At 40.0% G+C, this 27,643-nt stretch overlaps 1 protein-coding gene across 2 annotated transcripts; it reads right to left on the bottom strand.

The window, feature by feature from the left end:
• Positions 1–15,351: 15,351 nt before the first annotated feature.
• On the bottom strand, positions 15,352–26,520 carry LOC124145525 (probable serine/threonine-protein kinase clkA). Of its 2 annotated transcripts, XM_046515308.2 has the most exons (4): positions 26,137–26,520; positions 20,195–20,915; positions 19,357–19,485; positions 15,352–16,520 (listed from the first exon to the last, which is right to left on the bottom strand). In XM_046515308.2, the coding sequence occupies exons 1-4, from the start codon at positions 26,467–26,469 to the stop codon at positions 16,267–16,269; spliced, it is 1,437 nt and encodes a 478-aa protein (XP_046371264.2). In that variant the 5' UTR covers positions 26,470–26,520; the 3' UTR covers positions 15,352–16,266. The 2 variants fall into 2 exon arrangements, with proteins under 2 accessions (XP_046371264.2, XP_046371265.2); XM_046515309.2 differs by lacking the exon at positions 15,352–16,520 and having other exon boundaries at positions 26,137–26,274.
• Positions 26,521–27,643: the final 1,123 nt, after the last annotated feature.

Raw genomic sequence — 27,643 nt, 5'->3', positions numbered from 1 at the left:
AGTTGGGATAAGAGGAAGAGGAAGGTTGTGTCAGTTGGAATAAGAGGAAGATGCAGGTAGGTGTTAGTTGGTATAAGAGAAAGAGATGCAGGTAGTGTCAGTTGGGAGAAGAGGAGATACAAGTAGTGCTTGTTGGGATAGGGGAAGATGCAGGTATTGTCATTTGGGAGAAGAGGAGATGCAGGCAGTGTCAGATGGTATAAGAGGAAGAGATGCAGGTAGTGTCAGTTGGGAGAAGAGGAGATGCAGGCAGTGTCAGATGGTATAAGAGGAGATACAGGTAGCGTCAGCTGGGATAAGGGAAGATACAGGTAGGTGCCAGTTGGGATAAGGGAAGATGCAGGCAGTATCAGTTGGGATACGAGAAGATTCCTGGCAGGTAGACTGAAGGACGTCGATGTTTGGTGAGTAGAATTAGGGTCGATATTTTTTCATCAGAATCCATTGATATTGCCAGTATTCTAAACAAAATAAATGAAACTGTTTCAGACGCTTCGTAACAATGAACAAATGGCTGTACATAAGACCACAAATTACATCGCACAAAGGACGATACGACGGTAAAAATGATTATATGCAAAAGCCAAACGAATCTTTACAAGCTGCAATCGTCGCTTTACTATTGCTGGCGGTAAACAACAAACACACAACAAGGGAATAATCATAGAACTGTACATAATGTGACCTGGTGTAATATTCATGTCATGGATGCTTTATGTGTTTACAAAGTAATAATTTCAATCTTCGTGGTGCATGGAATGGGTATACGCAGAACAATTTGAATGCATTTCTTTGATATGCATTTAGAAGTTTTAGTATTTCGGTGTTAGAATCTACACCGAAACGTCGCTCTCAATAGTAATAAATAAGTTTTTTATCCTATATCTTATCCTTACTTAATTTGAATGCAGCTCCTAACAATGTGATTGTGTGCAGCTTTATAAAGGGTCTATTATTATTATTAAAAAGTATTTTAAGAATTTTAACAATTTTAATAAACACAATACCCTAACTATTTCTCACCTTCCTCGACCAGACAAGTACAATTCACGTCCATTTGTTGCCGTACTGTCACATACTACCCCCCTCCCTGTCTTCAGTGGTGTTGTCTTTGAGGTGTTGATGTTGTAAACATCCCACGAACGTTGATGGCAGAGGTACACCTTATTGCCTGGTGGCAGTATTTATAGTCAGTTAGTAAGTAAACATTCTCTTTCAGTGTCTTCCGCTCTCCGGGAGAACACTCTACCACTAGACCACGGAGGCTCTTTTGCTTTTCATGAACTTTGATTTACCATGTTGAAATGTGAAGACAGTATGTTGACAGTTCAAGTGCCATGACAGTGTAAAAGCATCTAACCTTCAACATGTTATCATTAGTTTTCACCAAAGTATATTGAATGTTGAAAGTATCATGGAATTTCAAATAGGTAGCTTGAATTTTCAACATGGTATCTTGAAATTTCAAAATGGTATTTTCACTTTAATTTTATCTTGAATTTTCAAGGCAAAATCACATGGCCGTAACGTGCTTCCGTACTGAGTACTGTGCCAACACTAGTACTTAGACCAATACTCGAATACTTGAACAGGTCTATGCTGCAGCAGGGGGATCTATCTGCCTTGTGTGCGTCATAACTCTGATCACAAGAAAATACAGCTGTACATTAAAATACCGCTATACAATAATATACTTATGTAAATGAATAAGCGAACACTTAGTTTTAGACACAGTAAAATGATATGCCATCTTGCGTTCCCAGCCTTGTGTATCAAATACGCAATGGAAACAATTCACACAAACACGTCACAACATTTGATTCTGCCATGTATTGAATTTGTATGCGCGCTATTTCAAAGCTTATCTATTATTATAACTACCCTAAAAAATGAAAACCAAAGCATAGTGGATTTAATATTGTCGCAGAAAACATCGGAATGCACTTATTAACATGGACTCTTTTTAAAAACAGCTGCACAAATGTAATATAATTTCTCTAAAGATGTGTTTATGAATAAGACTCACATCTAAGATTCCACAGAGATGTTGTCGCTCCCGTTACTGCAAACATCGAACAGATTACTTTAGCCTTTTTGTCTGGTGATCTAGTAGATGGTGTTGGATGCTTGATGGTAGTGAACCTCGAGGGCATTTTGGTGAACACGATACTTCTCTACCAAGGTGATATTTGTATTTGTGTACCGCTAAACAAAGATCTGAGGACTTCCCATTACGGGTCACGTTAGACCGACCTTGCGCGAACTTTGACCAACCGATAGGAGGACTAACAAGAAGTCGACATTTGCCTATAAGGAGGCAGCTTTCTCGTGCTTTACGGCACTAATTTCCAATCGGCCACTTCGCTTCGAAACATATTTTGACAAGTTATCGATTACAAATTTGAAACCTGAATAAAAGAACATTCTGGAATGGCTAATAAATGGTCTACATTGTATGGATTCAGTCGTTAAACCCGTATAGGTATCGTTCGGAATACTCCGTGTTAAAGTTTTCGAGGTTGCATTATCAGAATTCACATTCCGAATGTCACTTTCATGATCTGGTAAGCGACGCTCTGATTGGTCGGATGAAAGGTCGTTCTGACGTGACCCCTCATGCGATGTCCTCAGATCTTTATTTGGCGGTAGCGAGAACTAAGATCTGATTTTAATGAGATTGTGAGCTATTAAAATAGCACCATGGGAATTGGGCACTCACCAATATGAACAGATGCTAAGTTACACTTGTTGCCATTGAAATGTAAATAATGTAAAACCCAAATACCCCTAAACATCACAAGGCACCAGCTGACAACCTGATCTTTGCGTGTACACAGTTTCATGTATGAATACCTATTACTTTTCTAGATATGGTCCTGACAATCACGTCACTATGAACAGAGTCAAAGTCAAGTAGTTTCTCTGGAAAGGGAAAAGTTATATATTCCAAACACCCTAAGTAGCAAAAGGCACCATTTGATAACCTGGTCTTTGTGTGTGCAAAGTGTCACGAAAGAATACCTATTAGCTTTAGAGTGAGTGATCCATGAGTATTGTTTTACATCGCTTTTAGCAATATTCCAGCAATATCACGGCGGGGGACAACATAGATTGGCTTCACGCATTGTACCCATGTGGGGAATGGAGCGGACGCTTTAACCACTAGGCTACCCCACCACCGCGTTATGTAATAAAGTTTGTTGGAGAGATAAATTGCTTTTCAGTATTGCCACAACATGTCACTCTAACAAATAGGAGATGTTATGATAATTTCCAAGAAAGGGCTTGGTTATGTCCAAGCAGTGCAAAATATGCATCAGGTTACGATGACATTAAATATATACGCCTCTTTTAACAGTATTTCAGTTATATCACGGCGTGTCAGCTGAATGTAGGTGGAAAGCCCGAAGCGATGCAGATCCAAGACGTTTACCACTTCGGCGAAACCCACGAGCACGGGTATGGTGCTGACAAATCTAGAAACATAATCGGGGCGAACCGGGATTCGAACCATCGAACATAGGTTTCTGGCTTGCCCACTTCTGCAGTGAATCGCGTCCGTCCACCACTTACCGAGACTTCTGATTAGCGTCGGATCTTTTTTTTTATTGCCAATACATACATCCAAATATTGCAACTAAACAAACTGATTGTGGCATGTTTACATGCACGAGTAAAATCTTGCCCTGCCGCTACATTCTGAAATTAGCAACATTTGCCGAAGATGTCAACGCTACTCGTTCATTGTTTGTACATTTCAGAGCGCGGGTCTAACCGAGAAACCTAACTTCCACTTTCGGGCGACACAGACTGCCTTTTTAATTGAATTGGTAATTACCTGCTAAGGAGTGTTGGCAAAAGGGGAATGTATCGATTTGTGACTGTGCTCGGAACATATTTACAACTAAATTTAAAATAGGATCATAATAGCACTGATGCAAAGTTTGCGATTATATTGTGATGCTCTGAATAACGCTTATCCTGTTTGCATTGTCATTATCTAAGATGTTAAAACAAATAATGACTTTCGGAAATATTCAAGCGTCCTATAAAAGTGTTAAAAAATGACGGTCTCCTCAATAGACACATTGTAACATTTGATGATTCTCTGGAATCAAAATACAATGTCCAGTGTTTCAGGAAATAGCTCTTTTCACCATACCTACATTAATTGATTATTAGTGATGTGTACGGTTAAGCAATCGTTTCCTGGCAATTAACAATGAAGACAGAATAATAGTATTGGTAAATGAACAATACCTTTTTAGAAAGCTTATGTTGCTGGTTAGTCTTTAGTGATGATACGTTAGATATGTCACAGGTCCAAGACGTCTGTTCATAGATGTAGCACTGTTCGTCTTGTTCCGTCAAGGTAGACAGGACGTAGCACCCAACCAAAGAGGTGTTTGCAATCCATTTTCCAGTTATCGTGAAGTCAAACGTCACAGACTGGGTGTTAACCAAGATCACTGTCTTCATAAAGATGCAGACCAGAGGTCCATATTCCAGGAATAGATTCATCATCAGTCTGACACTTCTATCCTTAAACCTCAAATTGGATGTTGAATGTTGACTTCGGATATATATATATATATATATATATATATATATATATACATTTATTGGCCCTGAGCCGCGATGAAAATTTATTGTTCCTATTTCAGGTTATCAAGTCATATTTATGTTTCCTGTTGATATTCAGTATATATTTGCTGAGTTTTTTGTTTGGTTTACACATAAATGCACCAAATGTTCATATGGGACTTCTCCATTAAGGTATTATTATTGTTGTTGTTGTTGTTATTATTATTATTATCTACAGATTAAAAAAAAAAGAATGCAGCAAAGAAAGTTTGGGTGATCCTGGCACAGACAGGCTGGTTAGGCTCTTCATTAGCTTAGGCCCCTCTACACGCAGCCCAGACAGTGAATGGGAATTCTCCCAGGAAGCGCTGCCTAGTCAAACCCACCAAGAACTTTTCGGAGAATGTGAAGACTCCCCAACACTGCAGCCTTCTGCAGAACCCAGATTGTCAGAAGGACTGTTTTCCTGGTAGCAAACCCGGGTATTCTCCCGATATAAGTCAATAGATTGGGAGGTACCAAACCTAAGGCACCGAGAACAATGGGGAATCGGACAACTTGGTACTTGGGATGCATGCGTGACATTTCGAAAGCGAGGTCCGCATATTTGCCATGTTTTTCCTCAATCTTGTCAATCACATTAGTGTAAAAAGGGACAGACAATTCAATTATGTAAGTCATTTCATTGGATTTATCAAAAAGGACACGATCAGGCTTGGTGGACTGCATACGCCTGAGGCTCTAAACGGGCCTAATCCAAAGAATTTTGCATTGATCATTTTCCCTGACGCCCTCTTCATTTTCCGAGTCGTACCATGGGAGGACCTCTGTGTCAAAACCTTCCATAATCTACAATTCATATTTATATTTCGATGCAAAATATCGCATTGGCGGTTTTGAGTTTTAAGTGACTGGTTTTAGCAGCAAACAGAAAGCCTTCTGTTTCACTTTTCAGGCAAGCCGACTTCATCCGAGCGAAGGACTCTGTAGGGTTGCTGATCTTCTCAATATACTGCACATACTGAACTCGATGCAGTGTTCGTTCAGATAGCCTCTCCTTGAAAAACTGTGTCTGGGCCGATTTGATATGGCACTTCGCTTGCTTGACAAAAAATGACTGAAAATCAACACTGACATTGAGATTATGTCCCAAATGCTTGCTCCTTTTAGAAAACTGTGGAATGCTTTGTTTTCATCTTGTGTCTTGACATGCTTCGCGAAAGGATCATCAGACAAATAAATGTGTGCAAAAGTACACAATTCAATTCTATCATGAAGACCTTCACGTTAATGAAACCATGCCCTTCCATTATGATTGGTAAAAATGAGCGATGAAGGGAATAGCGAGGGTGGCGGGATCTATTGTCTGACATAATTCTTCGTGTGAGGGTGTCAATAACCAGAAATGTTTGTTTTGTCCATTCAACAACACCAAAAGAATATAAAAGGACGGGTACAGCATGAGTATTTGTGGCTTTTACTTTGTTGCGAGCGTTCAGCTCTAACCTCCAGGTTTTCTTGAGTCTACATTTGTACTGTGCCCGAAGTCTTTCCTTGATATGTGCATTCTGGAGTTTGTCCCTAACTTGCATCCCTACGTAGGTATGGGACTGGCCTTACACGAGATCCTCCCTCGTCTACCTTGCCACGTTTCAGATGAAGAATGTTGCATTTCTTGAGTCCAAAGCACATGCCGATATCATTAGAAAAGGATTCGACAATGAGACTTTGATTTTTTAGTGTGAATCCTTCATTGGCAATAAGTTCAAGGCCATCCATGTAAAGGAGGTGAGTAAGGGGTGTTTGGAATTGTGTTAAGGAGGTCCAGGATGATGACCTCCCTTTGTGCTGAGCAAAAAGCATAAAGGGTTTAGTGATAAACAGAAAAGCAAAGGATTGAAAGAATTGCCTTGACATATAGTAAAATGTTGTTTTCCGAATATGTAAGTCACAGGCCCTATCATATAATTGTAATACAATCTGAGCTAGAGCTTCTGCATAATGTACTTGCTTTGTCAAACCAGAAGTAACCTTCAAAGACCAGACGTACATGAAGTAGTGCATCAATGCTAAGACCGCTAATTCCATGAAGCAGTTTGTTTAAGTCCTCTTTTCCTATTACCGAAGGGCGTCCATACAAGACAACTTGCATAATCCAATCTATAGAAGTGTGTTGTGGATCTGTACATATTACCTTAGAATAGGTTTGTCCAAGGCATGATATATTTCCGTACATCTTTCAGCTGACTTTGTGTAACGTTTTACCACATATACATCTTCAGAGGGTGATGGCACGAAACCCAACTGAGATAGATGACTTAGAATGGGCTCGAAAAGATATCAGGCGACTGCAATGTAGCAATACAAGGACACAGTCAATGGATTAGGGAAATGCTACTGTGCTGCTTTCGGGCGTTGCCTACGGAGACATCATATTGTGGCCTGAATTATATTTAACCTTTTCCTTCTTAGCGACTTTTTGGGCGGTCGGATAGCCTAGTGGTTAAAGCGTTCGCTCGTCACGCCGAAGACCCGGGTTCGATTCCCGACGTGGGTACAATGTGTGAAGCCCATTTCTGGTGTCCCCCGTGATATTGCTGAAATATGGCTAAAAGCGGCGTAAAACCATACTCACTCACTCACTCCTGGTATAAACTAAAAATTATTGATGCGATAAATTCTCCGGAATCTTATGTCAGAAGGCGGTAATGTTGACCTCCGTTTAATTTACAGTCAGGTTGTGAATAAAACATTATAGATGTTATAAATATAAGTTTTAATCACCCTAATGTGATGTGTTATTAGTGATTTATGCGTATCAAATAACTGAATACATCATCTCTGCTCGAAACGGTTGATGACGATAAGTACGCATTTATAAGCGAGCAGCCTATTTTCTGACACAAAGTCTCAAATGGGAGAGAGGGCAGGTGTCGTTTCCGGATCTATGGCTGATCAATATCTTTCAGCAAAATTTGGAAGATATATCAAACAAGTATGCTATTTAGGAATTTTAAAAAAAAGAGATTATCCTGTTCCCATGGCAATAAGTTTGACTTTGACTCTATTCAAAGTGGTATGTTTGTCCGGACCATATCACTAAAACTAAAAGATACTCTTTTTTGAATATGTGCAAACACAAAGACGAGGTTGTCAGCTGGTGTCTTTGCTTTTTGGGGATGTTTAGATTCTATATTTTGTTCTGTTTCCATGGCAACAACTTTGATTTTGAGTCTGTTCGTAGTGGTGTGGACATAGAAATATAGAGTTCCAAATCCCAATGCCATGGTATCAATAACTACTCTTCTATACGGATTAGAGAGAAATTCTCTCATTAAGTTGGACTTAACAGTCAGATGATTGGTTCCTCCGAATTTGTGGGGGCCGAGCGGATTTTAAATCTTCTGATGACTCTTGTTCTTTTAATTGGTCAGTGTTTGTGACAGGAGTCTGTGTTCATGGTGTTATATTGTGTGGGAGTCCTGATTAAGAAATATTTCATTGGTTCTCAGATATTCTTTTAGACAACATATAACTTTAAACATATTTTAGGATGCCAAGATGTTATGGTATATGGTCGCTCTCTATGCCATAACCTTGAAACTTATCAGCATGCAAAAGACATTCTCGCTGACTCACTTAAAAAAGTTTCTTCTATGTCAAAGAGTCAAATGATTTTAGATAAAAGCCTGATAAGGACAACCAAAACTGGCGTTTCCACCATTTCAAATTATTTTCACCACTATTTTGCCTTTTGGGTATAATGGAATCTGTTTCGGTTCATAATTGAGGGGGCGGTCGGGTAGCCTAGTGGTTAAAGCGTTGGCTCGTCACGCCGAAGACCCGGGTTCGATTCCCGACATGGGTACAATGTGTGAAGCCCATTTCTGGTGTCCCCCGCCGTGCTGGAATATTGCTAAAAGCGGCGTAAAACCTAACTCACTCACTCACACTCATAATTGAGACTGATATTCTCGGGCGTTGGACAGTGACACTTCAGGTATAATATTTTAAGAGCGCTTCGATACATTATGACATTTTGTTTAGCTCACTAATTAGTTTTCAGTACATAGCTTTAACAACCACCGACGTAAATCAGTAGTCCAGGATTGGTATTTGAGGGGAATCCTTAACTATGACAGCATGTTCCTTATTGCTTTCTTTTTCTTATTTAACCCTTTCGTTCGATAATACAGCAAATTTCTCAACTTTAAGAGGCAGTGGGATAGCTCTAGGGGTAAAATATCTGCTTGTCACGCTGAGTTCGATTCCCCACATGGATACAATGTGTGAAGCCCGTATCGGGTGTAACCCACCGTGATACTGCGTAAGACCATACTCACTGACTAGCGTAATATTCTAATACTAAGTAATATTCAAGTAAACGAAATTGTTCTTAATATCAGATACATTGTATGATATATTTCATGGTGACAATAATTATTTGACGAAAAGGGTGTAACTGGCAGTGTAAGAATAAATTTCATTCATAAAATGGTCTAGTTGAGGCCAAAACCTGCAGACCTGGTCACATTAATAATATAGTCCTGCATTAATCTCCAGCACACAACAATAACAAAGAGTTGTATCTTCATTGTGTGAATAATACTGTTTGTAAATATGTATTGAACATCTTGTAACTTTGCATTCTTTGTGCATTTTTTTGTAAAGTATATTTTCCCATTTTTTACACACTTAAGTTGCACTTTCTTACTTCATGTTATTGTCATAGTCTAGATCCGTATAATACATGTAATGTAATCTGTGTCATGTAAGAATGTATTCCAGTCAACAGTAGGAACTGAAGTTCTGTTGTTATTAACTACGTCTCCGCCTGACGTACATGTAGGAGTTTACTATTTTCAAGAATTGTTCCTTCCATATTATCACCGTGAAGATTCCGGGGTAAAATAGGTATTCAGCAGCCTATGCTTGCCGTAAAAGGCGACTATGCTTGTCGTAAAAGGCGACTAATGGGATCGGGTGGTCAGGCTCGCTGACTTGATTGATGCATGTCATCGATCCCAATTGCGTGGATCGATGCTCATGATATTAATCACTGGATTGTCTGGTCCAGACTCGATTATTTACAGACCGCCGTCATACAGCTGGCATATTGCTGAGTGCGGCGTTAAACAACAAACCAACCAGCCAACCTTCCATATTATATAATTTCTTAAAATTGTATAAACCTGCAACCATTACGGAATGTCCGGCGTCATGTTTTATAGGCATGGAGCAATGTTCATTTCTATTGACATTGAGTAGGTGTGCCCCGGTGAGGTCAGTTTTGACCAGTGAAAACAGTTAAAGTAGTTATATTCCTACCACGGTTTTAATAGCAGAATACATGTAGTTGTTAATTCTATGTTTGTCTTTCACTTGATAGTGAGTGAGTGAGTTGGGTTCAAGGCTGCTTTAAACAGCATTCCAGTTATATCACGGCGTGTCTGCTTAATGTGGGAGGAAAGCCCGAAGTGATGAAGATCTCAGACGTTTACCACTTCGGTGAAACCCACGAGCACTGGTATGGTGCTGACAAACCTAGAAACATAATCGGGGCGAACCGGGATTCGAACCAATATTCATAGGTTTCTGGCGTGCCCAAAGGGCCGCAACTCTGCACAGCGAATCGACTGGGCCACCCCTGCCCCTATTACACTTGCTAACAGTCGCCAGAGAAGACATCGTCGTCTGGTTAACGTGGTTTCATTGTGGTATGTGACCGTGAGTAAGTGACATATTGCCGACGTATAGATAAACACTTCTCACCAGTTACATGTACATGAGACCCGTGAAGATCCGGGGTAGAATAGGTCTTCAGCAACCCATGCTTGCCGTAAAAGGCGACAATGCTTGTGGTAAAAGGCTACTAACGGGATCGGGTGGTCAGGCTCGCTGACTTGGTTGATGCATTCATCGATCCCAAATGTTTGGATCAATATTCATGATGTTAATCACTGGATTGTCTGGTCCAGACTCGATTTTTCCATACAGCTGCACTATTGCTGAGTGCGGCGTTAAACAACAAACCAACCATTGTTGACCACAGGAACGTTTGGAGATATGAGCGCATTGTCGCAAATAATTGAAGATGACGATTTTGTTGACGTCGTTTCTAACAATAGGTTAACAGTGTCCTTATATGAGGACATCTTTCTACATTTTCTCACAGAAAATACTGTTGGTTATATAAAGTTTATGGGTGATTATCTGCTCCAAATCTATTAATTTATAAGTTAAGATAATAATTTATGGATGAACAACTTCTTTATTACAATTAAGAGCGACGTTTCGTTGTAGGTTCTAACACCGTTATCAAGCAAGTGATATACAGAGTACTTACTTACTTACTTACTTTGGAGATTTAACGTGCGCTTTCCGACTGATGCGTATTTCGCACACGGGCCCGGCCAGGCCATTTTATGTGTTTCCGAAAGGGGCGAAAGTGGTCTGTGCAACCCAGGAGGGGGCTTTAGGGGTTTCTTATATAGAATTTGGGAATTTTAAGATTTGGAATAGATGCCGATGGGGTTGGGGAGGAGAACTAAGGGAGCTGGGTATGGTGGATGTTTGTTTGTTTATGTGATTTTGATTTGGTAGATTATAGTGTTTTTAGATGCGTTTTATTAGTTCCGTTTTGATAAAGAATACCCCTAAGGCCTTGAAGTTTTCTAGTTTATTTTGTGGGTTTAGCAATGCTTCTAGAGTGAGAGCCTTGTTTAGATTGAGGGTGGTTTGTAATGCGGTTCGATGTGTTAGGTAGTGTGTGCAGTGGATGAGTGCGTGATCTCGGGTTTCTGGTTGTTTGCAGTGTGGGCAGTTACCTGTACTGTGGTTTTTTATATTTTTTAGGTGGTTATTTAGGTTGGTGTGTCCTGTTTGGAGTTTAGTGATTACTCTGTCGATTTTTTTTATGAATGGAGAATTTTTGGTTTGGTTAGTGGTTTGTTGAGTACTTTTTTGATTTGGCTATTTGAGTTTAGATATAGGTTATGCCATTTTTGGTGATATTTTGCTTGTTTACGCTTTTAATTTCTGATTTTGAGATGGGTAAGTTTAAGCTTATTTCTGGGATTTTGAGGGATAGTTTAGCTGCCTTATCGGCGTTTTCATTACCGTATATTCCTACGTGGGCGGGTATCCACAAGAAGGTTATTTGTTTGCCTGCCTTAGTTAGGTCGTTGGAGCTTTTAAGTATTTGATTTATTAATTTAGGTCGGTTTTTGGTATTTTTGTTTTGGAGGGCTTGCAGTCCACTTAAGGAGTCGGTAAGTATTAGGATTTTTTTTGTGGTTTTTGGATTCTTGATTATGGAGGGCTGAGGCCATGCCCATTAGTTCTGCCGTGAATATTGATTGGTTGTTTGGGAGTCGGAAGGATTGTGTGGTTTTAGTTGGTTGTGTGGTATGGACTCCGAAACCTGTGTGTTTGGAGGTCGGATCTCAGGATCCGTCCGTGTAAATGTGACACCAATTTGGCCAATTTTCGTGTATGTATGCTAGTGTGGTAGTTTTAGCTATGTTTGGGTCGGTTAGTTTATTTATTTGGCTAGCTAGTGTTGTGTCTATTTTGGGTATTTTAAGTTTAGGGGTGAAGATATTTGATTGTTTGCAGTTTTGTTTAAGATTTTTAATTTGGTGTTCATTTAGGTAGTTTGTTATTCTTTGGGATATTGGGGTAAGTAAGGGGTGTTTACGAGCTAGAGCTTGGTTTTTGGGGCTGATGTTTTGGTTTATTAAGTTTTGGATGAGAGGGTTTGATTGGGACGCGGCCCAGAAATTTAAGCTTAGCTGTTCCCTGCGTAGACTTAGTGGCATTTCTCCTGTTAAGGCCTGAAGTGAGGTGAAGGAGGTGCCATGTTGGGTGCGTGTAATTAGTTTGAGAGCCTGATATTGTATTGAGTCAAGTTTTTTAGATAGAGAGTTGTTTAGGGTGTTGTATATGGCGCAGCCGTAGTCTAGTCTTGATCTAATTAGTGATATGTAGATAGAGAGGAGGGTATCTTTGGAGGCTCCCCAGTTAGAGCCAGTTAGGCATCTTAGCGTGTTTAGGTCTTTACTGCATTTAGTTGTTAGGTTTTGGATGTGAGCATCCCAGGTGAGATGTTCATCGAAAATAAGTCCTAAGAATTTGGTTTGTTTTTGAAATTTGATTGTTTGGTTGTTTAGCTGGAGGATTGGGGAGGCGGGTTTCATGTGTTGTTTTTTCTGAGTTAAGGGAGAAGCCCCATTTGTCAGCCCATTGTTGTATTTTATTAAGATATTTTTGAGTAAATTTTGGACCATTTTCATGCTTTTAGTGCGGATCCAGATGGCTCCATCATCCGCGAATTTTGATGTGTTTACTTTAGGGGATAGGCCCTCGAATAGATCGTTGGATACAAGCAATGTGAGGGCCTTTATTTAGTTTAAATTTAGTTTTTAGTTCATGGCCGTGGGAGGTGAGTCCGTTGACGGATATACAGAGTGTGGTTGGCAAGTATATATACAACTAGGAGGCAATGTTTACACAGTAGAGTAGATATTGTTATACTGGAGTAGAGAAGCCTGTTATGTACACACAAGGGTAGTGATGACAATCATCAGTGAAGTCAGTGACATAAACACAGGATGAAGCCAGTAATGTAAACAACGGGATAATGGCTAATTAGGGTCTTTGATGAGTTGATGGCCATGGTACGCCGGGGATATGTAATAGCCTTGTTCACAGTTGATTGACGGCTGGAGTCTTTTATGTTTATGGCTTCTTGTAATTTATCAATTTCACAAGGAACTCTCAACATTAATTCCCACGGGACACATAATCCGTATATCCTTGGGTTACCTACGTTACCCTCGAAATATCAGTCAACTTGCTTAAAGGCCAATTTCACTGCTTTAATATAAACCTAAGAGGTTTGCTCTCGACTTTGGGAAGGGTTTTGTCGCTTTTATTCTCTTATGTTCGATTGGTATAGGAAACAACGAAAATGTCCGAGTTCAGTATAAGAACAGTTGCCAAACTGCCAGGCAAAATAAAGTATACACTTCAAATTGAGATTTGACTTACACATTAGAAATATTACCAAAAAGTTGCCGAAACACTGCAAACTTATGGTCGAAAACCATGTTACTCAAATATATCACCATCGAATAATAATTTTTAGCCACGATGAAATATGTGTGTATACTTTCTTTTCCCCGGCATTTTACATTTAGTAGTTGTATCATAACGAAACAAAACAACAGTTTGCAAGTTTGTATGAGTTTTATTGACATCACTTTGTGTTAGTAATGAAGTATAACGGCGTGTTCAACTACTGAAAAAATGTATAAGCAATTTGACATATATTGAAATGTAAATATTAACAGTGTGTGTTCATCCATAGAAAATATTAGCAGCGTGACACATATTTCACATGTAATAGTAACAAAGTAAGGTGAACAAAATGTAGGTACAAATAAGTACTGTCAAGGTGAGGTGAAATGAGGTTTAACGTCGCGTAAAAGATTATTGTACTTATATAGCAACGTGCATGTACGTGTATGTGTGGCTGCTTGTACTAGTCCGGACTGATGCCGATTTATACTGCTAGCTCACTGAGATACCATGCCACAGTTTAACATGAATACCCCACTCAGACACAGTATACTGACCCCGACCCGATCAGTCCTTGTGTTAGCTCTTTAATTGTGAGCGCCAGACAGGGTAACAACAAGTACCATCTTTTAACGTCTTTTGGTATGACGCGGTCGGGGATCGAACCCCGGACCTTCCACTCTCCGGGCGGACGCTCTACCATTAGACCATTAGATCAAAGTACTGTCCAAGATGATATCAATATTCACAAAGAATATATTAGAAGTAAGTGAGTTAGTTGGTTAGGCACAGCTGTGAACAGATTTACATAATCACTTACATCACGGCATCACAGCTTGGTGTGTAGAAACGCCCGAAGTGATTCGGGTCTAAGATGTTTACCGCAATGCTGAAACACCAAGCATCGGCATATTGCTGCCAAACCTAGAAACATAATCAGGGCGAAGCTGGCCATATGTTTCAGGCATGTCTAAGGGACGCAACTCTGTACAGTGAAGTGCAGCGCCCCCGACAACAGTCTGATATTTGAAACAACACCGACAGTACGCAGGACATTAGGAAATCAAAACAAGAGTAATGACATACATCAATTAACCACAGTGAAAAAAATATTTCTGGTACATACTTACATGTGGTACAAAATTCAAACGTGTTATACATTGCAAACTAAATCATTGAAGTGGCCACACAGTATTATGTTAATAAGTGATTCGAACTGACAGTCAGCGTGTCGACACAGTAAAGCTAAACAAGGGTTTGACCAAAATGTCTATGAAAGGATTCCGAGGCTGATGCTTATCAAACTCCTTTAGTTCAACGTTTCATTCTGCCATGAATTTGGAATTTACTCGATTCTGATTGGCCAAGCAGAAGCTGTTAAATCACAGCTAATTGAAACAGCCGGTTTGACGGCTTACGGATTACAAGTAATCTACAATTACAAGTTACAAAATGCACAGAAGCGGTTACTAGACTATTCAAAGGATGCGTGGCAATACATTTCGTGCAGAAAACATGATAGAAATCTACAAGGGGAATCTATTTACGTTTTGGAGACAACAGAGGGCTTTTGGCGCTTTTCTATATACGACTGTGACGTCATATTTTATGCGTCACAATGAGCGATATGACGTCATAGTGGTGATGCGCGATGTAGAGCGAAAGCCTTGCAAAGCTTGCTTTGTTTTCTTTAAGGATGCCCACCTCATGTTAGCTTTCCAAGTTGCCGTGCTTATATGCGTTCAATGCCTGTCATATGTTCGAGTCAAGTATAACGGTATAAACAAACTGCTTCAGTATATACAGCACCATATTTTGTTCGGTGATTCGGTAATTCAGATCGATAACCCACTCAAAACACTGGAGTCAACCCATGCCGCTTCACTCAATATATTTGCTAACACCAAAGAGCCCGCGTTTTTTAGTCATGGTAGAATGGAGATAAACCCATTGTGTTTTCATTGTAGAGCTACATGTAGGTTACTTGTAGATTTAACCGCGCTAAATTAAACATTTGAAACCTCACGCTGCGCGTTCGGTTCCAAATTCAATTTAGCGGGGTAAAATCTACAGGTAACCTAGCTCTACATTGAACACACAGTATGTTTATCTCCTAAATGTTACCTGCTGTTACAAGAAGAGAAGCAGACCTCTACTGACTGACATAATCTCGCTTCTTTATGTATGTGATGTGTAAGTGAAATTGTTTATGCTGCCCAATGGACTCAGGATGTAATAGTTTTCCGTCAAAACACACGAACTAAGCAATTTTTTCAAAGATTTGTATTCACAGTTACATTAATTTCACAGGACATCCAATATGGCCTGCAAATAGATTTTTCGGGCTTGTGGCTAAAATTGAGGATGCATTAATTTTTTCCCTGTTATATCTGGACCAATTTTTTTTCTTCGGAAAAAATCCAAGTAAAATGGTTAATCATTATTATAATACCAGCACCAAAACCTGGACACAATACATTGAAATCATAAGGTCTTGCACAGCTTCTGTGTGCTGGAGAAGCACCGATATATAGACAAGCTGTTGCGCTTTGGGATTGTTACTCCTGTAGCATAGAATGGCACTCAAGTTCATACCGTAGCTCACCAATTACATCTGCGTTGGCTATGATTGAGATTTTTCTTATATCCACGTTCACTTCCTGTAACATCATACCAGGAGACTTCCTGCAATAAACATAGTTTGTAATACATTTCAAACGATTTACATACGAATGAGGCTTCTAGACACAATTGTTCACATTGTGCTGACGTCTTCGATGTATGGGTCTGAAGATTATGATCGGTGATGACAGTATCCGTGAAGGTGGTGAAGGTAGATCCAAAGGACGAGCACTCTGCAATTGTGTGAAATGATTACAACACAGTTGTATTAATCCATCGTGCAAAATGAATTACACATGAAAACACGTAACCACAGTACAATCTGTTCATTGCATGTGGAGGGTGCGGAATCGAGTATTCTATGACTTCTTTGGGTAACATTTCTGCATGTTTCCAGAATGCAACACTTTCGTTTCTGACCAAAAAGTATATGTTATAAGATATCTCCTTTTTGCTTTACAGTATTTGGCGTCATTCTCAAGATACATACAAAGATAAATGCATCGATTCTGTCTTTGAAAGTCAATTGATTATTAATGTTCTCTGTGTTTTTACATGTTTTTAATCGACGTGCACTTTGACGTGTGGTTGCTGTGTGAGATTGTACGTGCGCATCCGTTGTTATTAGCTTAGGTCCAGTGTCACCGGCGGATCGGGGTATAAGGTGGTAAGCGGTGGAGGTGACTGGTGCTGTGAGTACCAGCTGATAAATTAAACATGTTCATCTTCAGTCCCTATCAAATCCAATGTTCCCTTTTTCACACTTTACACCAATGAGAAAACTTGTTGCCAGTTATGCATCAAAGCAACAAACTCAAATCATCTCATGAGCAGCTTACTTTCACATGCGGAATATAGGGAATATTCCAAAGTGTCTTGTCCCAGAAACCACTAAGCTATTGATCCACTCGTATGTTTCATCAAGCCTGAATTATTGTAATTCATTGCTAAATGGTTCCTGCTCAATCAACCATGTCAAAAGAATACAAAACAGAGCAGCAAGAATTATAAGGACCAAATTACAAAATTACATTTCACCGTTACTTAAGAAACTGCAATGGCTACTAATTCCACAAGGGGTAAAGTGTAAACCTCTAGTCTTCACGTATGGGACAGTTCGAGAGAGGACCAAGCTACCTGACATGCAAACAAGAAGCGTTCGTGTATTTCTTTTCAACTGCTTTCCAGGCGCCACTGAACAGCTGAACTAGGCTCAACATAACCTGTTTCAAGTTATTTGAAGATATATATTATCAAGCCTGGACAGGATATAGATGATACATTGCCATATCTATTGTGAAACGCTTAACTTGTTTGTTTGTTCTTTCACGCCGCAATTAGAAATACATATGTATTCTAGATATGTGACGTGAGTCTGTAACTAATCAATTTAATCGTTCCAGTGTTGACATCATGAGAATCGATCTTGTTTATTGGCATGAGCTGCTGGAAACAAATTTTAACCTGGATCTTCACAGGCAGAAACGCTTTAAGGAGGACCTCAATTAGGTTCAAATGCTCTCTGTACCGATATTTTTAAGTTTGTTTCATGTTAGGACCCATTTTAGTTTGATGAGAGAAATCTTATGAAATAGTCAAATATACTGAACCCGAAAAGAAACGTAACCCAAAGTAACATTGAATGAAATGTTTTCCTTTTTAAATATCTGGGCAAGTTTTGTCAAAGTTTCTAAAATTTAACATTACCTTGTCCGGTAAAATGAAATTTGATGATTAAAATTATGATGACAACAACACGGATCGCCCAAACGCATCACGGCAACGGCCACGGTAACCCGATGTACGTGAGTTCCGTGCAAATTGAAATGCACATGCGTTCCTTCATTTCTTGCCCTATAAAAATCCACCCAGATCGGACATTCATTCGTTATTGAATTGCTACCACATGCCAAGAGTGATGAAATGAGCGACACCAAGCCCTTGGACGATTGCGAACTGGACAAACTGCCCGGCAATTAGCCAATGGATTTCAAGTCCACGTTAGGACCATATACAGGCTCTTCAGCACCTTCAAGATCGCCTTGTTATTGCTGCGGAAACTGCTTGACAGACCACGGGGACGCACCAGCGACACATTATTGGGGACACCGTACGTCGACGATTGACGAGCAGACACCTCCACTGTCACAGGCCACACCGAGGATCAATTCTGACACCACCTCATCGCCGGGAGCGTCTTCAGCGGGCAACACAGCACCCACATTGGTACCACCAGCAGTGAAGAAGCGTTCTCTGGCGACGCAGTGGGGAACGTTATTCAGATGCGTGTGTTGTTGAGAGAGACTCGTAGGGTGGTCCGAGCATCATGGTGTAGGGTGGAATTGGTCTTGCACACAAGGTCGGCCCTGTGGTCTCCAGTACATCGGTCCAGAGAGGGACAGTGGTGTCACAGCAGCTCGGTACATTGATCAAGTCTTGAGACAACACGCCATAGCTCAATTGGCACGTCGTTTCAGCATGATAACGCTCGTGCCCACACTGCGAGAGCAACAAGAGACTTCCTCCAGCAGAATGGCATTAGAACCACGCCATGGACTGCCCTCAGTCCTGTTTTAAATCCCATTGAGCACCTGTGGGACGAGATTCAAAGACAGCTGAATGACGTTCCTCAGAGTGTGGGCTCAAGTGTCCATGGCCTTCACCAACCGCCTCCTCCATTCCATGTATCAACGTTGCACGGCTGTCATCAATGCACATCGCGGACACACGGGACACTGACTTGTGATGCCATTTCTCAGAGACTAGTGTTGTGTTTCACTTTAAGAACATTTGACACTTTAATTTCAACCTTGATGATCAGTTTTGCCAAGTTTCCTCTTTTTAATATGTCTCAAAGTATGTTTACAGTGTTTGGACAAATAAGGTTTCTCATATATCTATCCATGGTGACGTTTCTTTTGCCGTTCAGTATAGTTTCGACAGCAATCAGTGTCATATTATCTTTAGAATGTCAAAGTGTTCAATATTTACCTAATCATTTCAATATTCTACTGAAGCGATAGTAACACTGATGATGCTCTCTTACTATCAAAAGATGTGTCAATATACCTGCTAATGATCTGCACATGCCAGTGGCATCATCCATGTCACTTCCCACGGTGCATACGCAGAGGCTGTTTGAACACTCTGTGAAGGGAAGGGAACTGCAGTCACTGTTATCAACGCACGTGCCATCATCTGGGTGAAAAGAACAGTTATTAAGCCAAGGGTTTCGTACGTCCTGCTTAACAGCCGCACTTCATTGCCTCGAACAATTTAAATGAAAATATCAGATAAAAGAAAGAAGTTTCTTTACGACATAATTGCTGTACATTCCAGATGAGACAAAGGTTTAGGAACATGAGGTAATAAAGTTGCAGTTTTATTCGGCAGGTAGGATCAATTCAACGGCTGGGAAACCTGAAACAAAGTTGGCAAGTGACAAACTGAATGGGTAGTCGGGCTTCAATATATAATCACATCATGTTTTCCGCCATGGACGCAGATCAGAGTAGAGTCAAACATTTTTTTCTTTTGCTGTAGTCTTCCCTATTCAGCTAAATTATGATTGCCTTGGAAACATCAAGTCAAGGCAAACCATTGTGTGATGGCATAATGACATAGAATGAACAAAGTCACAAGTGATAACGAGTAAGAGTGTAGAGGTTTCTGCCATGCTCAAGACCATTCGAGACATATCACTGCGGGGGACACTAGTAATTGTCTTAAAACACTCTACGATGTCAATGTCTTGAATCCTAGGCTAGTTCAAGCTGCTGGGATTTCGTCTGCTCCGGAATGCCCACGGAAGTCATTTGTCTTCCCGACATGACCGGCAACAGCCCAGAGCACCTAATAACCTAGTGCCTATGGAACCTATTTCAAGGTATTACTCTTGTGTACTTACGGGTAGTAGCTGTTGGTGTAGTTGTTGTTTGCACAGCTGTTGTGGTAGTGGGTACTGGTGTCGTCGTTGGTGTAGGTGTTGTAGTCGGAGCTGGTGTTGTAGTTGGGGCGGATGTTGTAGTTGGTGCTGCTGTTGTGGTTGGAGCAGTTGTTGCAGTAGTTGGTGATGCTGTTGTAGTTGGTACAGATATCGTGGTAGTCGGTGCTGGTGTTGTCGTTGATGTAGGTGTTGTAGTCGGAGCTTGTGTTGTAGTTGGAGCGGATGTTGTAGTAGTTGGTGCTGCTGTTGTAGTTGGTGTAGGTGTTGTAGTAGTTGGTGCTGCTGTTGTAGTTGGTACAGATATAGTGGTAGTCGGTGTTGGTGCTGTCGTTGGTGTAGGTGTTGTAGTCGGAGCTGGAATTGTAGCTGGGACGGGTGTTGTAGTTGATGCAGGTGTTGTGGTAGTTGATGATGCTGTTGTAGTTGGTGCAGATGTTGTAGTAGATGGAGCTGCCGTTGTAGTTGGTAAGGGTGTTGTTGTCGGTGCCAGTGTTGTTGTCAACGCCGGTGTTGTATCCTGTACAGAAGTTGTTGCAGCAGTAGGTGCAGTACCGGTCGTTATTCCAGTCGCAGGTGCTTGGTTTGTATTTGTGTCGACGTGTACACATACATAGTTGGTAGATTTGGTGACAGGGACACACACATGGTCATTTCCACAGGGTTCATCTGCGCATGGGTGAGTCTGGGAAGATTTTTTTAAAAATAAAATTTAAAATGTTTCTTTTCTATCGTGAACTAAAACAACTGACTAAGAATAAAGTTCATAGAGCAACTGAAATAAATATTTAGATGTTTGGAAAAACTTAGAAAAGCAGAAATTGTCCCCATACTGCCATTTCCTCAAATTCCCCAATTACTTGCAGTAAATCATCTCGAGTAATCCGATAAAAAACAATTTATGGACCGAAGTGCTGAAACGTGCACGAAGACTATTAAGACAATATTTGTGAGAAGTCTAGGTGTCCAAACACTTCGTGATGTTCCAGAAAAAACGGAGTGCGGACCCGAGGAACGAGAGCAGTCAAATTCTTGAAAACACAATATGCGTTTTTTACAAACTGCAAGGCCGCATGTTTGAGTGCGGCGTTAAACAACAAACAAACAAAACAAAACACAAATGTATACAACTTTTATTTGCAATTGTAAACTTTCAGAAAAAATTGAATCTGCAGTTAAAATTTCACAACGAGACCACTACTGCATTTCTGACCCAGCGTAAGTTGTGCCACCATCACAGTGTGATGGACATTCTACTTCTCTAAACCTTTTTATTTTTCCCAATTATGATCTGGAAATATGTCTGTTGAAGAGTAAAGTACAAAAGGGTTCAACTGTGACCTTCTCGTTACATTTAACCATGACTATTAACCAGTACCTATTTAGATCAACTTCTGGAAAAAGCATAGGTTCAATTTAGCTATACTCCTAACACCAACAATGTGTGTCTACACTCTAATTATAATTATGAAGTACCAACTGTCCTCTATTGACTTAATGTCTTGGAGCAAGTTACTTGTAACTATGGACCTGTTAAACTGTTCACCGAAAAGTGTTTATACCTAACATGTAAACAGTTAGATTTGGCACAGATCGATCATTATTTGTTTGGAATAACCTGATCTTAATGAAGTCATTTAGTGTGGCTATTGATCTGAATGCTCACTGGTTATTGACATTGTCTTGCATTCTTTCGCTAAATGAATCAATACCTGTTGAAAGTAATGCTGAGAAGACATTCCAGGTAATTCTTTTTTGTTATTACCTATTTATTCGTTTATTAAACTTTAGATGACTTCACAACTTGCTACTTCTCCATAAAACACCGCTTGTGGTATAAGAGAATAGTACATATTTCATATATAATAGTGATAACAAGATGGCAACACTTCGTAGATCGTATTTTCGAGTTTATAATTCATATTAACTAACATAAAGATTTTATTTGTCCATTCCTCTTTTGTACTGGATTCCAAAGCTCTAAAAAAATCCGTACAAAGAGAGATATGTTGCTGGGTCTAGCAAATGTACCACCAAATCCCAGTCTCAAAGAGTAACCATAATCCTTAATACAGTCAAGGCAGGACTTTCTTTATATGAACAGAGAGTGGAATAAATATTATGTGGATTCTCAAAAAACTCAAAGGATTTGTTTGACTTTTTGCAATCTCAGAAAGAGACAAGTTCCATTCTGTCAAAACATTTGAATTTTCAACTCTGTACACCCCTATCCCCCATAACAAACTTAAGAAAATAATTTATTCCTTGATTCATGGACAAGCAGGGCGTCAGCTATAAAGCCATAAAGAGATAGATACATGTATATTGCTGGGTCCAGTAAATGTACCACCAAATCCATATGTCAAAGACTGACAATAATCATTAATACAACCAAGGAAGGACTTTCTTTATATTCACAGAAAGTATTTGAGACAAGTGGAATTAATACCATGTGGATTCTCAAAAACTCAACTTTTTGCAATCTCAGAAAAGAACCAAGTCCCATTCTGTCAAAACATTTGATTTTTCAACTTTGTACACAACTATCTCAGATGACAAATTTAAGGGATACAATTCATTCCTTGATCAATGGGGCTTTTGTTACAAATTGTGGTGAACACAGATACAGTTGCGTGCCCATATTCAGATGTTCAGGACAATTTGTGAAAAATGAAAGCAAATGTCGTCTGAAGTTTACTGAGAAAACAATATTGATAACTACGTGCCATTGGCACCAATTGTGGCCCCCTTCCTGCGGATCTGGTTCTTTATACATATGAATCTTAATTTCTGTTCGGATTGCCAAAGTCAAAACAAAGTAATTTGGCCAAGAAGTGTAAATTAAGATGATGTGATATCGTTCAATAACAATCAAATAGCCAATTCCCTTCCACTGATTCACCCACCTGAACTAGAAATAAAGGAGACCAGTGAGACCGTCTAATTTTGCTGAGTGAGGCGTTAAACAACAAACAAACAAACATCTGTTTCACATTCAGATCTATGCATAAAGATTCAGAGTGACAAAACACTCTCCACAAGACTGTATGACAAGAGGGACGTCTTCAACTTTCCTATAGTCAACTTACCATTCATGTCGAGCAGCTCCAGCCTTTGAAGTTCAAATTTCACAGCTTTTGAGATTCAATCGAGCATGCTCTTTCCAACAAGATTTCAAAGAGCACCATACGACTCTTGCTCAGAAGTTGTTTCATCAAGGTTACAACATTTAAGGCCTCAGTGAAGCTTTCAAAACCTTTTATGGTAGACATTTCCAAATTTGACGCATCAGTGACAAAAATTATGTTCAATGTAATTCCTTATTTTGACTTGTACCATATGTTCTCGTGATTTCTATTGAATATGGAAGGGGTTTTGTCCCTTATTTCAAATTGGATACAAAATATGCGTTGGAAAGGGAACATAAGTACTTCTTAGATATGTGCAAATTGCTGTCTTCTTTGAATACCTCGCAGCGAAATATGCTGGAATTGTCGGCAAAAGGTGGGGATTCACCTAATGTACAAGTTCTTTGTTCTCAGGGGATACAATGCAAACGGCTTGTTTGAACAGGATGATTTTAATATGTAGTTACATGTATGTATCTTAAAGAAATCGCTCTTGGGGACAGAGATGTTTGCTGAGAGAATAAAGTTTTTTAACACAGTTTTAGCGATTACCTATCGAACAAGCTAAAATATCGCTTCTCCATTTCGATAAAATATATGGCTTGACATGGTTTGTTTTAGGAAAACCACTTTGCGACAATATAGGGTTTGTTTTAAATGTCTGAAGCACAATATATATTTTGCGATAAAATCCTAGCCCAGCCCCAGCTCCAAGATGAGTAAAAAATAAGCAGACTAATACCAAAAGTTGATTTTGGATTATTTGACAAGTTCGGGTAATGGCGTCTGGTGTGGTTGAACAATGGTTACAGCGTTTGTATGCCACATCAAATATCGATTATATTCCTACGTGTGTAGAAGGCATGACATATAAGAAAAAGCTTAACCAGTCACTGCTTAATCCTACACAACGCCTGGTGTTAATGAGGTTCATGCGTGTATGTTTTACCACACCTTTGCAGTGCGCACATACTATCAACTTTTCTTTCGGTCATTCTAGATGTTTGATTGGCTGATAGGGACTACTTCATTATACGTTTAACTTCGTATGTTTTGAAGAATAAATCTATAAAATAGCAAACATCCACTGTTGGTATATTATTAATCTATAACAAGGTTAGGAGCACTATTGTTGAAAAGTACAACCGTTATGCTTCATGCACATTTTATGTCTTTTGGCCGTGGTGACATATTTGTGAACTATATTTAAGTAGTTTTCTTTTCTAGTTTAAAAATCATTTGGCATAATATGTTTTCGCGGGCACATGGTACCATCACTATTTGTTAGGAGGAAAGCCCGAAGTGATGCAGATCTCATATGCTTACCTGGTTGGTGAAACCCACAAGGCGGGATTGGAACCCACAATCGTAGGTTTCTGGCGTGAAACACCAACATGCTGGATTTCCTTCAAAAGTAATGTTTAACAAACGCCGCTCCTCCTTTCCCAGTTGTGTTTTTGTCTCCTACAATTCTCCTAAGAATACTAAATAGTCGGTCATGATAATAACATTTTTAGTGTGATGCAACAGTATAGATACAAAAACCTTCCAACTCAGGTTAGTACGGAAGCGTAGTAGGACCACGGTGACATTTTTATGGGTCTAAGTATCTCATACGTAGGACTTATTATCTTCTTTGTAGGACTGAGTATCTCCTACGTAGGACAAACTATCTCCTACGTAGGACTAAGTATCTCCTACGTAGGACTTACTATGTCCTACGTAGGACTTACTATCTCCTACATAGGGATCACTATCTCCTACGTAGGACTTAGTATGGCCTAGAATCACTATCTCCTACGTAGGACTTAATATCTCCTACTTAGTACTTAGTATCTCCTACGTAGGACGTACTATGTCCTACGTAGGGATTACTATCTCCTACATAGTGTGCCAGACTGAGGCCCGATTGAATTTGAGATATTGTGGGTTGACCATTTTGAATCGCGATAAATTGGAAGAGTGAGTGAATAAGTTGAGCGAAATGTCGCTTACATCACGAGTGTAATATGGTTGGTTGGTTGTTTAACGCCGCATTAAGTCCAGCTATAAGACCGCGGTCTGTAAATAATCGAGTCTAGACCAGACAATCCAGTGATTGACATCCTGAGCATCTATCCAAGCAATTGGGATCGATGACATGCTTTAACCAAGTCAGCGAGCCTGACCGACCGATCCTGTTAATCGCCTCCCACAACAAGCTTAGTCGCCTTTTACGGCAAGCACGGGTTGCTGAAAACCTATTCTACCCCGGAACTTCACGGGTCCAGTGTAATATGGAGGAAAACCTGATGTGAGCAGTTTACAGGTATAGTACTGTCACACCATGAATCAACATCAGGGCAAATGTGGGATTCACACCCACCTTCAAATAATTATACGCCGGATTCGGGAGTCCATTTAGAGGTAACTCTGCAGTGTGATACACGGAAGGCAAATACATTCGTATTTGGTAACTATGCAGATTCAACATTTTAAAAAAATGATTCTATACCTTATATATTGTTGTCGATATTTTTCAGTAATTTTAATTTCAAATGTCTTCCTTCTATGACCAAGGAACGTGTTCTATAGGTTTTGGACTGTGGCTGACATTCTGCCTTTGTACATTCAATTCTTACATATGATTTTGGGGTTGTGTTAAGTAGTATTCGGAATTCATGGTTCAGGGTGGGCAAATGAGTTCACAGCCTAATGATCATTAGTCAACTAGGGTATCTGTTACCCTATTGAACTGTCATGATTCAACATTCACGCATTCATATGGAAACTGCCTACCTGTGGAGGAAATTGATGAACCGGAAGGTACACGTTGTTCGCGGACACTTGTAAACTACCGCCACCTAAAGCACTGGTACTAAGTTGACACTCTCTAGTTGACAAGATCCAGTTGGCCGAAAAGCACCTTGCTGAATATCCACAGAGTCGGTGACACTGTCGAACTGTTGCTGTCTGAAATACCTGAAAAACATGTCCGGGTAAAACTCTGTCTTGCTCTCCACCTATCTCTGACAGCCAATCTGATGACACACATGAAAACATCAACATTAACATGATGGTCTTCATTTTGATTTTATCCCACATCATTTTGTACTGAGAATAGAAAGCCATTCTGCACTCGCTCAGATCTGTTGAACACCTGTGCTTAACGTGTCAACGGTGCTGGAGACTGGTGTGCACTGATGCTCCGATTCCCCGTGACGCTCCCGTATGGTTACCATAGCGAGAATGTGGTCAATATGTTACATGCACTAAGGAGGTAGTTTGTTTTATTATATAATTCATAAAATTACCACTTTTATAAACAGTATATGCAAACCTGTTGATTAATCGCTCATTGCTTAATAAAACAGATCAATGACTTAAGTTTGATGTTACTAATAAATCAATCATATATTGAGTTTGCGATTATGGTACAGAATCAATCGTTCGTCATTCCGTGACGATGACATACTGTAACAGTACACAAAGATGTTTGCAGGCGTATTCCTGTAATTAGAGTGCGATGAGTGAGTGTATCGTGTCGTACGCTGTATCGGTGAGATGGCTTTAACAACACTCAAACGATATTTCAGCTTATATCACCGTGTGTTAGTTTGATGTAGGAGGAAATCTTAATGTGACGCGGGTCGTAGAAGCCGACGGGCACCGCCAACAATAGAACATTATCTCAGGTACAGTTTCCTTTTGGCGATTGAGCTTGGTTACTGTGAGATCGAACTTTGAGTTATATACATGTACATGTATGTCAGCCGACGACCAGGTGTTCGCGAAAAGGTGAGCGTATCCTTCCCCACCGGTGGCACCCGTCACAAACACATGGAAAGGCAACTCAAGTGTTTATCAGGTAAATACACGGGAACATAGAGTACATCCTAACTACTAGACTTTGACATAACATTCTTGTCTTAGATTTTATAGACGAATCACAGACTCTGATCTGTGATCAACGTGAACTGGACATGTGATATACATCGGTTTCAAGATAACCATCTGAGGGGCGTTTGACCCCAAAATGTACGTAGATGTTATCAATGTGAGGTGAGGTGAAATGGAGTTTAACGTCGCGTCCAAGATTATTGCACTTATATAGCATGCACGTGTATTTATGTGTGTGGCTGCTTGTACTATTTCGGAGTGATGCCGATTAATAGTGCTAGCTCACTGAAATACCATGCCGCAGTTTAACATAAAAACCCGACTCAGACACAGTATACTGACTCCGAGCCGACGAGTCCTTGTTGTAGCCCCCTAATGCCGAGCGCCAGACAGGGTAATAACGTTT

The sequence above is a fragment of the Haliotis rufescens genome, unplaced genomic scaffold, assembly GCF_023055435.1.
Source record: "Haliotis rufescens isolate VD_foot unplaced genomic scaffold, xgHalRufe1.0.p SCAF_8, whole genome shotgun sequence".
In the NCBI taxonomy this organism is placed as follows: Eukaryota; Metazoa; Mollusca; class Gastropoda; order Lepetellida; family Haliotidae; genus Haliotis; species Haliotis rufescens.
This window is presented reverse-complemented; position numbering and strand designations above follow the sequence as displayed.